The sequence below is a fragment of the Sinocyclocheilus grahami genome, unplaced genomic scaffold (genome assembly GCF_001515645.1).
Source record: "Sinocyclocheilus grahami isolate Dianchi unplaced genomic scaffold, SAMN03320097.WGS_v1.1 scaffold201.1, whole genome shotgun sequence".
Taxonomy (NCBI): domain Eukaryota; kingdom Metazoa; phylum Chordata; class Actinopteri; order Cypriniformes; family Cyprinidae; genus Sinocyclocheilus; species Sinocyclocheilus grahami.
The window spans coordinates 959,646-973,235 of record NW_015505380.1 but is presented as its reverse complement, the minus strand read 5'-3'; the positions used below and the strand labels follow the sequence as shown (position 1 = coordinate 973,235).

At 41.1% G+C, this 13,590-nt stretch overlaps 1 protein-coding gene across 2 annotated transcripts; it reads right to left on the bottom strand.

Annotated features, from left to right (window-relative positions):
• Window positions 1–2,145: 2,145 nt before the first annotated feature.
• afg2b (AFG2 AAA ATPase homolog B) lies at window positions 2,146–11,378 on the bottom strand. 2 transcript variants are annotated; one of them, XM_016285734.1, is made up of 9 exons: window positions 11,271–11,378; window positions 9,259–10,329; window positions 7,654–7,836; window positions 7,417–7,575; window positions 5,629–5,838; window positions 4,520–4,750; window positions 3,581–3,715; window positions 2,520–2,645; window positions 2,146–2,443 (listed from the first exon to the last, which is right to left on the bottom strand). In XM_016285734.1, the coding sequence occupies exons 2-9, from the start codon at window positions 10,318–10,320 to the stop codon at window positions 2,303–2,305; spliced, it is 2,247 nt and encodes a 748-aa protein (XP_016141220.1). In that variant the 5' UTR covers window positions 10,321–10,329; window positions 11,271–11,378; the 3' UTR covers window positions 2,146–2,302. The 2 variants fall into 2 exon arrangements, with proteins under 2 accessions (XP_016141220.1, XP_016141221.1); XM_016285735.1 differs by lacking the exons at window positions 7,417–7,575; window positions 7,654–7,836.
• Between the last annotated feature and the right edge of the window lie 2,212 nt (window positions 11,379–13,590).

The window sequence follows — 13,590 nt, the reverse complement described above, 5'->3', positions numbered from 1 at the left end:
AGGCAGTGGTCGTCTTGGAGGTGTGTTTGGGGTCGTTATCATGTTGGAATACTGCCCTGCGGCCCAGTCTCCGAAGGGAGGGGATCGTGCTCTGCTTCAGTATGTCACAGTACATGTTGGCATTCATGGTTCCCTCAATGAACTGTAGCTCCTCAGTGCCAGCAGCACTCATGCAGCCCCAGACCATGACACTCCCACCACCATGCTTGACTGTAGGCAAGACACACTTGTCTTTGTACTCCTCACCTGGTTGCCGCCACACACGCTTGACACCATCTGAACCAAATAAGTTTATCTTGGTCTCATCCATGTCCTTAGTCTGCTTGTCTTCAGCAAACTGTTTGCAGGCTTTCTTGTGCATCATCTTTAGAAGAGGCTTCCTTCTGGGACGACAGCCATGCAGACCAATCTGATGCAGTGTGCGGCGTATGGTCTGAGCACTGACAGGCTGACCCCCCACCCCTTCAATATCGAATATTCAGTGATTACTATGGTGAATGACGTCAAGTTGACCATTTCAAGATGGCGGACGGCTTACGTATAGCGGCCCATAGAAACAGTTGCTAATGAGGCATCTACATATATATATATATCTATGGAAAACACCCCTGCGTTATGGCCCCGCCCACTGATCCAGAAACTCCCATTACAGTGTTGCCAATTTAATAATTTTGTTGCTAAATTTAGCAACTTTTCAGACTACCCTAGCAACTTTTTCTTCCAAAAGCACCTAGCAACAAATTTAGCTATTTTTAAAATTTATTTGGCAACTTTTGTTAAGCGACTCAAATGATAAAAAGGCACATATTTTCCATCTGAATTACACAAAAGGAGGAAACCAAAGATGCCTAGCAGTACAATAATCACATGAATTAAGTTAGCTGCTACATGCAATTGTTCAATTTAATAATAATAATAATATTTGAATAATTGTTCATTTATGATACACCTTGTTAGCTTGTACCTGTGATTGTTGAGCAGTTAGTACACCGTAATAAAAATATCTAGAAAAATGGAAAAGGTACTAGTTATTTTCCAGGACATTATCTGTTATCCGTTGTAACCCGAAAACACAAAATACAATGCGTAATTTAAAATGCAGGTGAAAAATCAATATGGATGATTCCTTCATATTAACATAGTAGATTATGCCCTATTTTTACAGACTCTTCTTGTAGCATACTAACTACTGATACACAGCTTAAAACTATAATTGTTCAGAATGTACAGTTTTACTAGCTAATTAAATAAAACTTTGTTGAAAAATGTGTAAGTGTTTAATAATTCAATGTGTTTACAAATACAGTCATTTATATTATAGTATGTATTTTTGATCATTTTACGAACAAATATAAATGAACATATACAGCGGTGTGAAAAAGTGTTGGCCCCCCTCCTGAGTTCTTATTTTTTTTCCATGTTTGTCACACTTTAATGTTTCAGATCATCAAACTAATTTAAATATTAGTAAAAGATAACACAAGATGCAGTTTTTATTATTAAGGGAAACAAAATCCAAAACTACATGGCCCTGTGTGAAGAAGTGTTTGCCCCCTAAACCTAATAACTGGTTTTTGCTGAGATTCGATGATGTGACACAATTTTGCATAGTGCAATGACATCCCAACATCATTATTGTTGTTTAGCTGTACTTTAGAAGAAGCGCGAATTTCAAAAAGGCGCGCAAATTCCGATTTTGACGGTTGGTCTGAGAGTCTTCACGGTTTATCGAGCTGCCAGCTTCATTCCAGCGAGATGAAAACCACGACAGAAAACTTCTATTTTCAACTTTACTCAGGTATTTCACGGTTCAGTTTACAAACGAATGATTACACTCTCTATCCTTCGATTTGATTTAGTCAGTATTGGTGACTCCTTGTGGTAATTGAATCGGCATTTACCTGCGATCTGGGTTTGTTGATAACATTTATTTCTAATATTAACTCTGAGACCCAAATGTGACAGATTAGTCCTCTATAGGGGATATAATGTTTAGCACTTGTCTCTAGACTAACGGTCAATTTCTGTGAGATTATACATTGTTTAAAACCGTTAAGAGGACATTGTGGCTTTTTTATTATTATTTCAACACTATACTAAAGCCGAGTCACTTTAAGGTTTCCATCTGAGGTTATAAAGTTCTGTATTACAATCAGAATGTTACAGTATGTTTTTCTCATTGCATATCCTTAAATATGAACACAACTGATATTTTTGTGCTTCACCTTTTACTTGCAGATTGAAGAGTGTGTGAAACAAGACATTTGTACACAAATTATAAACATTTTTATTGTATATATTTTTAATAGAGGCTTGAGTGAAAGCGTTGCTGGAGCTGTTGAGGACTCAGTGATGGACTCAAACCCTGAAGCGCCTTGAGAAAATACTTCTGCCTCACGCAAGGAACCTCGAGTCCGTCCTCGCGCAGAGCCAGAAGAGCCGCCTGAGACACACAGAAGAGTCCAGCTCAACAGAACAGAAGCAAATGAAGGAATGCCGTGAGGCGAGTGTGTGTTTACCTCTCTGCACAGGTTTTCTAGATCAGCTCCAGAGAAGAGCTCAGTTTGAGCAGCCAGATCCTGCAGACACACGTCCCGATGCAGCGGGACGCTTTCAGAGCAGACGCACAGCACGGCCAGACGAGCCTGTTAATGAGAACGCATGAGAAAACACCTGCTGCACACCACACCATTTAAAGTCAGTGTGAAATCACAACTGACCTATCGGTAAAGTGTAACTTAACGAGTGTATGATAACCAGAAAACTAACGTTTTTGTCTTCACTGGGATTGGGGGGGAATGCTTTGGGACGTTTTGCTCCGTTTTGTTTGTGTTTAGGAAATATAATAAAATTAATTCCAGTGCCTATGCTCTCAGGACAGCTGGAATCGGTGTTACGAGTACCCCAGGCACATCGTTTCTCCATTTTTGAAGCATAAACAATAAAACCGATGCGCGCTTCGGATCCTCCAGTGTTTCTCTATGGCGCTGAAACCTACAGATGTCTGAGTTCCGCTCCCGTGCAACTGATACTCGACTGCCATTGGCTCATCTGCGTTCGAGGGGAGGGGCTTACTGATAGGTCAACTGACCCTGTTAATTTTCTTAATGCATGTTACTCATCTTACTGTGAACAGTTCATCCATACATTAATGTTGAAGCATACACACTACCAGCCAAGTTTTTGAACAGTACAATTTTTAATGTTTTTAAAGAAGTCTCTTCTGCTCACCAGCCCTGCATTTATTTGATCCAAAGCACAGCAAGAGCAGTAATAGTGAGAAATATTTTTACTATTTAAAATAATGTCTTCTATGTGAATATGTGTTAAACTGTAATGTATTTCTGTGATGCACAGCTGTATTTTCAGCATCAATCAACAACTGACAGATAAAATGAAGTCCCTGCCCTGTTCGATATCGTTTCACTCACAAATACAGTAGAAAACTTTGTTGCAACTTCTCTTTCATGCTGACTTTAAATCAGCAATACAGGTGTGGCTTATTTTTTGAGGAAGATGGTGTGGCGGGGTTTGAAAAGAGATGATCAGATCTCATCTGATGTTAGGACCGTCTGCTCACCTCTAGATCTGGAGGTGGAACGTAGATGATCTGGTCGAGTCGGCCGGGTCTGAGCAGAGCACTGTCCAGAACCTCTGGTCTATTAGTGGCAGCCACGATCAAAACATCCTTATTACACACTTCCTGGAGTTCCATCTGAAACACAATAGAGTTAGTGTTTATAGCCCTGTAAAAACCACTCTTGCATTACAGCTCAATACATGCACATATGTGACATAAGTGTCAATTTTTCTAAATTTAGATTTATGCAATAAATGCACTTTCCATTGATGTATGGTTTGTTAGGATAGGACAATATTTGGCTGAGATGCAACTATTTGAAAATCTGGAATCTGAGGGTGCAAAAAAATCTAAATATTGAGAAAATCATCTTTAAAGTTGTCCAAATGAAGTTCTTAGCAATGCATATTACTAATCAAACATTAAGTTTTGATATATTTACAGTAGGACATTTACAAAATATCTTCATGGAACATGATCTTTACTTAATATCCTAATGATTTTTGGCATAAAAGAGAAATGTATAATTGTGACCCATACAATGTATTGTTGGCTATTGCTACAAATATACCCCAGCGACTTAACACTTAAATGTACTATAGTAATCTTTATTTACCACATTTTTTGTTATTGTGCCTTGAATGCAGCATAAGTTGCTGTAAATAAATCTGCCACATGCATAAAAATGTTAAAAAATTTAATTATAATTCTCAGGACTGTAATGCATCCTTATGTTTTACTTTGCGTGTAATAATGATCACATCACAAAGTCACTTTTTTGAAAATAAAGCATCTGCTAAATGCATAACTGTAACTAAATCAGCATGAATCAAAGACAGCACAACAGAAAGCAAAATATATTTCTTGTTCCTTCCTTTGAGTTTGGGACGAAATCCGGTCAGAGACAGAAGTTTCTCAGTGAAGGTATGCGTCTCTGACCTGCTGTAGTCTGATGTCCTCCTGCTCTCCTCCTTCTAACTGAGCCGTCTTTCTCCCGGTGCTGCGTCTCTCCACGGTCCGGACTCCCACTCCGTCCAGCTCGGTCAGCAGAACCGACAGAACCTGCGACTGCACGCTGTGAGAGGAACCGTCCCCTCGAGAGCCCACCATGCTGTCGATCTCATCCAGGAACACGAGGGAGGGAGCGCACGCACGAGCTTGAGCGAACAACTGAGACAGACGGAGAGACAGAGCTTATTTGTCTGAAGGTTTGAGGTTCCAGAGCTGCTGGGATGCATCAGCTAAACGATGTGCCTTGGAGAAAACAGTGTAGTTTTAGGTGTTAAGTGCTCACTAAATAACAGATGACTGTCATGCAATTAACTTGTTATTATGTAATGTGCCAATTAATTAATCACAAGTTAATTGCACATCAATTTTGGCTGAGAAATCACCCCCCAAACGTTAATTTGAAGTCATTATTACAATGTACAAGTTAAATAGAAAACACCAACAAAAAAGTAGCTTTAGAAGTAAATATTTTGATTCAACATTTCATAGATAATCATAAACAAAATGAAACTAAAGAGAAAAACCAAACTGTCTTAATGAGTCATTCATTCAGCCGATTCTTTCATAAACGTAGCAAGTGACTTTCTTTATGAAAGAATCACTGAATCATTGACTCACTCGATTCATTCAAAATTCAGTTAGGAATCACTGCTGTGTGTTGATCAGACATGCTCAGCTGAGCAAAACACAATAGGGTGTCTAAAATGTAACACAATATGATCTTGTTTATCGAACTGATGTATAAATTCAATATCACATTTGCAGATACTGGGGAAAAACGGCACTCTTGCTGTTGTGATACAGCTAAACTACATCATAATATTTTTGTGCTCAAATCTTGAATTTTAGGCTCATATAACTGCATTCTAATAGACTCAGTCATCCTGCTTCATGTTCATCAGACACTGCATCAGTGTAAGATGAGGGACAGGTCTGGACGGGGCGACTGCATTAAATTTTAACATTATTTTTTGCACCAAATGAACATGTTAAATCAACGGCTCTAAACTGAAGCACTGAATCAGAGGATGTCAGACCTGCGCCAGTGTTTTCTCAGAGTCTCCCACATACGGAGAGAAGAGCTCGGCCCCGCTGAGGGAGAGGAAGGTGCAGTGTGATGAAGATGCTGCTGCTTTCACCAGCGTGGTCTTAGCGCAGCCGGGTGGCCCGTACAGCAGCACTCCTCTGGGCCGAGAAACACCCAACCGCACGAACGCCTCTGGAAACCTCATGGGCCACTCGATACTCTGAGCACAAACGTCATACAGTACGCGTTTCGTCATTACACTGAAGCAAAGTCATGCAAATCGGCCTGAACTAAGGTTGCCAGCAGGGCTTGACATTAACTTTTTTTGCTCACCAGCCACTGTGGCTAGTGGTTTTCCAAATTTACTAGCCACCAGCCACAATTTTGTTGTTGGGAAATTACGTTTTATACGACTTGAGTTACTGCATACTTTCATTTATTTAAATGGTCTTCCAGGTCGCTTTTTTATAAAGGGCATTTTCCCCTAACCATATTAAATGCATGCATGCATCATATCAAATTCTTAGAATTTATTAATAATTTCATTTAATATAATAAGACACTTATAGGGCTGTTACTAATAAAATAAAAAAAATCAATTAATTATCAAAGTAGTAACAAAACCAATTTTTCCACTGCAGAAGAAACAGAAACAGCTGAAGTGGCATTAGATGCATTTACATAGACAGCTTAAAGGGCACCTATTATGCCCTTTTTACAAGATGTAATATTGATCTTGGGTGTCCCCAGTGTCAAGTTTCAGCCCAAAATACCCGACAGATCATTTATTATAACAGCTGGAAAATGTCATTTTTGGGGTGTGAGACTGACTTGGTTTAATAAGGATTAAAAAATGAGGAGTGGGTGGATTTTTAGCATTGTAGGGTGGTTGTGTTCACACACATTTATGTCCAAACACAGTGTAAAAGTGGATTTAGCATAATAGGCGCCTTTTAATGTGAAAGCATGAATGCATTTACACTGCAAAATTTTAACAGCATAAATAATGTTATGAGCTTGGTGTTTTAAATCAGTTTAAAATATACAAATATGAAATGTTGGGATGAAAATGCAAAGCTAAGCTACTTTTACATTTGAAAGTAAGTGACTGTCTGAACGAGTGAGTCATTGTGGCATTCATTCAAATGATTCGTTCAGACAGCTGATTCATTCAACAAAGTGCCTGTCTTTATGAATGGACCAGTGAATCACTGACTCAAATGATTCATAAACGCTGAATCATTCAGTAATGAAACAGCGTTGTTCTACCATGATCTTTGTTTGGGACTAATTTTGTTAACCAAATTGAGCAAAAACTGTCAACATTGACAGTATTACACTAAAACGTATATTAACTACTCGTTTGAACTCTTTTATAAAATCAGTGTCAAATTTACATTTGTGGTTTTCAGGGAAAGCGTCACTCTCTTGGTCGTGTCAAGTTGCTTAACTAGGCTACATGTTATAAATATAAACACTAAGTTGCATTATCACCGCAGTATGTTTCTTCTGTGTGCAGTTGTGTTTATTTGTTTTGATTTCTCCACGAGATTGTGTCACATACAGACAGGCTGCGTGAGCCTCAACTGGCACAAGCTTGTTACTGTTGATTATCCATTATCAACTGCATGAAATAAAATCAGAAGCATTCTTGCCGTTCTCAGTGCCATCAAAATAAAAGTCCCGCCTCGAACACAACGGCCAAACAGAAAAAGTATTAGCCAATGCCGATATATCGGTCGACCACTAGTGTTAATGTCAAGCCCTGGTTGCCAGTATGTGCAAAACCGTGCAAAACCTGTTTGAGTTTGAGTTTGACGTCGTCTAGTCCTCCGATCTGCTCCCAGCTGACGGGTTTGAAGTCAGTGGCTCCTATACTGCTCCTCAAACATGACGGCTGCACGATCCGCAGCGCCTGCATGAAGTGCTGCATCGACACCGGCTCACTCGCTCCCGCCTGAACAACACCAACAACATCTCAACAAGAGAGGACACAAGAGACTTCTACCGCTAGAATGGATCTCAGTGACTGTACCTGCGACTGTCGCATGGCCTGCAGCGCTGCTTCTCTACTGAGCGCGCTCAGATCCGCCCCGACGTAGCCACAGGTCATTTCAGCGACAGCATTCAGATCCACTTCAGAGGAGAGCGGCATCTCTCGACACACACTCTTCAGGATACTGCGCCTCTGCAGCAGCGAGGGAACGCCGACGATCACCTGCAGGACACGCCAGATCCATAAAACACCACGGCCAAGATTCAAAACAGCTGCTCGTTCAGATACACATGCCTTTGAACAGAGACAGCCAGGAGCATTTCTAGCCATCATATTTTGATCATTTTTTCACACTGTATCGGTAGGCTACTGTCTTCACGTCTATCCAGAGGAGAACTGAGCCTGGTTTCTCCCAAGGTTTTTTCTCCATTCTGTCACCGATGGAGTTTTGGTTCCTCTGGCTTGCTTAGTTGGGGACACTTAATTTCAAGTTGTTCCAAACCTGTATAAGTTTCTTTCGACTGTTCAACATGAAAGAAGATATTCTGAAGAATGTTGGTAACCAAACAGGTACCGATAGCCAGTGACTTGCATGGAAAACAATAATATGAAAGTCAATGGGGAACAGAATTAAGAAACTCGTACAGGTTTGTGAATGACTGAATTTTCATTTTTGGGTGAACTACGCCTTTAAGAGCTGCTTCGTAGATGACGAACAACAGAAGGCAACTGTACGTTTTTGTTTCCAGCAGTACGATGGATTGTAGGTGATCCTAATCCAGTGCTCTTTTTGTTTTGTGTCTTTCTATCCTCTAATGGTGTGATAAACATCTGCAAATGATTCAGTGCATGAGTGAACTTGTCCGAAAGAATCAAACTGAATCATGAAGGGCCAAAACGCATAGAGACAGAGCACATTCAGGCCATGGCCACACGGGACAATCCAACGCTCTCCATTGACTTTGTATTGCTGGAAGCTGCCTCCTTGTCATTTCTGACTTATAACAAAAAACAGAACAATGTCTAAAAACAATGTTGTGACAAGCTGTACAGCAAACAAGCTAAAAAAAACCCAGAACTACATTTTTATAAGCTGTCAACCACAAAAAAATGAGAGTTTAAGGACACAAATAGTTGTAGATAATACTCGGGGTATTTCACGTTGGGCCGTTCAGTTCATTTCTCAAACAAAAGGAAGGTAAGGAAAAGAGACACTGACATAATCTAATAAAATGTAGTTTCTCAGTACATCTCCTCCCCTCAGCTTCACATCAGGTGGTGAAATAATCCTCTGACATGATTCAAATAATGAATGGTTCCTGTCACCGATTACGTTTCCCTCCAGTGGGCGCAGTTCTCAGAGTAATAGACACGTTGCGCTCTACTTCTGTGTCCTTCAACACTCGTTTTTGTGGTTGACAGCTTATAAAAACATAGTTCTGGGTTTTTTAGCTTGTTTGCTGTACAGCTTGTCACACAGCAGCTTTTAAACACTCTTCTGTTTTTTGTTACAAGTCAGACATGACAAGGAGGCAGCTTCCCGCAATACAAAGTCAAAGGAGAGCGTTGGATTGTTTTCCTCCCGGTGTGTGTGTGTGTGTGGTTTTCAGATTATATTTCTCTATAAATGATCACCAGAATTACCTCTCGGTCGAACCTCCCAGGTCTCCTGAGCGCTGGGTCCAGAGCGTCCGGTTGGTTCGTGGCTCCGATGATGACGAAGCCCTCGTGATTGCCGATGCCGTCCATCAGCGTCAGCAGCTGAGCGACGAGCCGGTTCTCTGGAGCGCCGCTGCTCTCCGTCCGCCTCGGGCACAGAGAATCGATCTCATCGATCAGCAGAACGCACGGACCCTCCTCACCCGCCTCCTGCACCTGATCAAACACGCGCCGCAGGTTCTCCTCGCTCTCTCCGGGTCGAGAACCTGTGACTTCCGGTCCGTTTACAGTCACTAGCGTGGCCCCGATGTCCCTCGCCACGCAGCGCACCAGCAGGGTCTTCCCGACGCCGGGGGGCCCGATCAGGAGCAGTCCTCTTGGGCACGACACTCCCAGCTGACGCAGAGTCTCTGGGTAACGCAGAGGAAACGTGATCATTTCTTTCAGCGAGGTGTAAACGTCCTCTAGGCCGCCCGGAGACGCTGCCGAGACCTCCGGACGCCTCTCCAAGTGTTTAACAGTCTGAGCAAGACTGACCTCCACATGAGTTCTTGCTGTAATCAAACCAGCTTTCTGTGAGCCCGAGTTCACCTTCTCAACCAGCACACACCTGATCTCTGTTTCTGCACCGGACAGGTCCACCAAATGTCCCTGGTGCACATACAGACCCTCCAGCAGCTTGTGAACGACTGGCTCGGAGACCTTCCGCTTGTGTTCTAGTCTCTGCACAAACACCTTCACGCTCACGCTGGAGAGTCTGGGGCAGGTCAGGGGTGTGATGTGCGCCGGTTTAACCGTGAGTCCGGTGAGTGTTTGTGCGCTGAGGTCCGGCGTGGCACACTGCGTGCTGATCTGCAGGAATCCCTCTGCGAGGTCCCGCCGTGGCCATGCGGTGCACAGACAGACCCCCCGCTGAACCCGGATCAGAACCGGAGCGCCCAGCCTCAGGCCTAACCCGGACATCAGAGCCGGACCCATCCGACAGCGCTGCGAGTCCCAGTCCACAGCGTCCCGCCGGAGAACCTTCAGACCCTCCACGAGCGTCATCTCAGAAACCTACAGATAAACAACAGCTCAGCTCGAGAAAACAAGCACAAAACTGGTCCTCAATAACTCACTTTACACTGTAAACACCAAAACAATGATATTCACAGTTATTTGAATGTTTGTTTACATCAATTGTTATGCAATATATGGAGTCAAAAGTTTTGAACAGTAAGATTTTTTGTTTTTTGAAGAAGTCTCTTCTGCTCACCAGGCTTGCGTGTATTTGATCTAAAGTACCAAAAAAAAAAAAGTAAAATTTTTAAATATTTTTACTATTTAAAATAACTACTTTCTATTTGAATATATTTTAAGCTGTAATTTATTCCTGTGATTTCAAATCTGAATTTTCAGCATCGTTACTCCAGTCTCATGATTCTTCAGAAATCATTCTAATATGCTGATTTGCTGCTCAACAAACATTTATTATTATTATTATTATGTTGAAAACAGCTGAGTAGAATTTTTTCAGGTTTCTCTGATGAATAGAAAGTTCAGAAGAACAGCGTTTATCTGAAATAGAAATCTTTTGTAACATTAGAAATGTCTTTATCATCACTTTTGATCAATTTAAAGCATCGTTGCTAAATAAAAGTAATTTTGCTGTGCTTTGTACCATTCTAAAAAAAACACTGAATATCTTACAGTTCTAAAACTTTAGACTGGTAGTGTAATTTTCATAAATCATTCACTTTAACGCTGCATAAATATAATATAATTATTAAAATACAATGCATGCTATGTTTTATTGTTGCAGTCTAATTATTACTTGTGTGTTATTGCATCAAAAATCAGATTGAAACATAGCTACAAATCAGTTTTGCATCAGTTACTGGACACGTAAAATGAAAAAGTGCTGAATGTAAGAGAGACAGCGACAGACTGAGAGAAACTATAAACCCTAATATCCTGATTCATATCAAACAGTGCTGCTGCTGTTGTTGTTTTCTTACCCGGACTCGAGCTCATGGGCGAACGCTGCAGTCACATCAACATTAGAGAACAGCTTCAGCACACTGTAATGAACACACACATCTCCACGTGTCCTCTAGTCTCCCTCACTGCTGCGCCACACAGAGAAGCACGCGCAGCGACACCTGCTGGACTGGAGACCGTGCGAACACGTGTGTGTGTGTGTGTGTGTGTGTGTGTGTGTGTGTGTGTGTGTGTGTGTGTGAATGTGACAGGATAAGAACAAGTAGAATAATAACCTGCAGAGTAAAAACAAGTGCTCCTAAAAAGAAAAGTAAGCGTAGAGCCCTGAGATCAAGCAGCGTTTACAAGCCAAAACAGCTCTAAACATATATGTGGCTGGATTTTGAAGCGAGAGACAACAGCAGATGCACTTTTTCACTGGAGGAAGAGTTATTATGGATTATGCACTCTATGTATTTTAGTTAAAACGTCTTAATGCTGGATTAGTTTCAGCTTTTGTCTTCTCCAGATGTTAACTGATGGACTGGAGTGCTGTGGATTATTGTGATGTTTTTATCAGCTGTTTGGACTCTCATTCTGACGGCACCCATTCACTGCAGTGATATAATGCTACAAATCTGTTCCCATGAAGAAAAAAAACTACATTTTTGATTTTCATTTTTGGGGAACTGTTCCTTTAAGATTGGCATTAAGATCAGTGTTGGAGCCATTTATTGTAAAGTTTTACTTGGCCACTGGGTGGCACTGTGACGCAGTATAATTGTAACACCGGTGTAAGAGCCAGGTGTGTGCGCTGGTAATTGGGAAGCACACAGCAGAGTAGCGTGCAAGATGAACTATGATCTCAGGAGGAAGAGTTATTATAGATTATGCACTCTATGTATTTTAGTTAAAAACGTCTTAATGCTGGATTAGTTTCAGCTTTTGTCTTCTCCAGATGTTAACTGATGGACTGGAGTGCTGTGGATTATTGTGATGTTTTTATCAGCTGTTTGGACTCTCATTCTGACGGCACCCATTCGCTGCAGTGATATAATGCTACAAATCTGTTCCCATGAAGAAAAAAAACTACCTTTTTGATTTTCATTTTTGGGGAACTGTTCCTTTAAGATTGGCATTAAGATCAGTGTTGGAGCCATTTATTGTAAAGTTTTACTTGGCCACTGGGTGGCACTGTGACGCAGTATAAGTGTAACACCGGTGTAAGAGCCAAGCCGCTGCCGTTGATAACATGAGAGAGTCCGTGCAAACGGAAATAGATGCTAAACAAATGTCTTTCTTTATTTGTGCTCCAATAACAATTGTTCCAAAACAACTTGCTATGAGTGTTCCTTGTGCATTAACATGTACAATCCAAGTCCATACCTTGAAGACACAGCATAAGATCATAGTTCATCTTGCACGCTACTCTGCTGTGTGCTTCCCAATTACCAGCGCACACACCTGGCTCTTACACCGGTGTTACACTTATACTGCGTCACAGTGCCACCCAGTGGCCAAGTAAAACTTTACAATAAATGGCTCGAACAATCAGTGTTGAGATCCAGTTGCATAAACTTAGCCTCTATGTAAAGACAGCGTCTTGAGAACTAGTTTGACCAACTAGCAGTTAACCAAGGGGTAATCAAACCAGTCTTATATTTTGGATTCAGCTTAGACTAATCTTTGTTTTGTGTAACCGAACTTAAAACATTTTGACCAGTCTTAAAGAACAAAATTAGATGTCTAACTTTAGACTAGTCTAAACTTTTATGAGGTCAGCAGTAGAGAAAGCAGTTCCGAGTCATGCAGGAGGTCTGGATGGTGTATTTTTACTCTGTGAATGTTTGTTGTTTATACTTAACATAAAGATTAGTTTATTACAGTTTTTTTTCAGCTGCTTACACACACAATCTTCACTCGTCACAGTTTCTGAAAGCTGGCACTCAAACAGCAGAAGCATGCACCAAATCTGCAAAACCTGACACTATATTCTCAGCCTTAAACTCGGTTTTCAATTTCATAAAACACTTTTTGCAAAACACAACACACAGTTCTCTGTGTAACACACACACATCTAACAGGAATTAATATTATGGCAAAGGTGTTTGCTTTTGAGATGTTTGTGATATTTTGAATGCAGCGCTTAGTTTTGCAAGTTTGGTTTTGGTTTTTCTACTGTACAAACTATATTCTATTGCCCTACACCAACCCTACCCCTAAACCTACCCCTCACAGGAGACTTTCTGCTATTTCAGATTTTCAATACACTCCATTCTGTGTGATTTATAAGCGTTTTGAAAAGTGGGGACATGGGGTAATGTCCTCATAAATCACCTTCTCGTTGTAATACCTGTC

Coding starts and splice junctions, on each gene's coding strand:
- afg2b (XM_016285734.1), bottom strand. CDS start 10,320: ATGACGCTCGTGGAGGGTCTGAAGGTTCTCCGGCGGGACGCTGTGGAC. Junction 5,839..7,416: donor TCAAACTCAAACTCAAACAG/GTTTTGCACGGT, acceptor GTTTGTGCTCAG/AGTATCGAGTGGCCCATGAG. Junction 2,646..3,580: donor TTCCACCTCCAGATCTAGAG/GTGAGCAGACGG, acceptor TCTCATTAACAG/GCTCGTCTGGCCGTGCTGTG.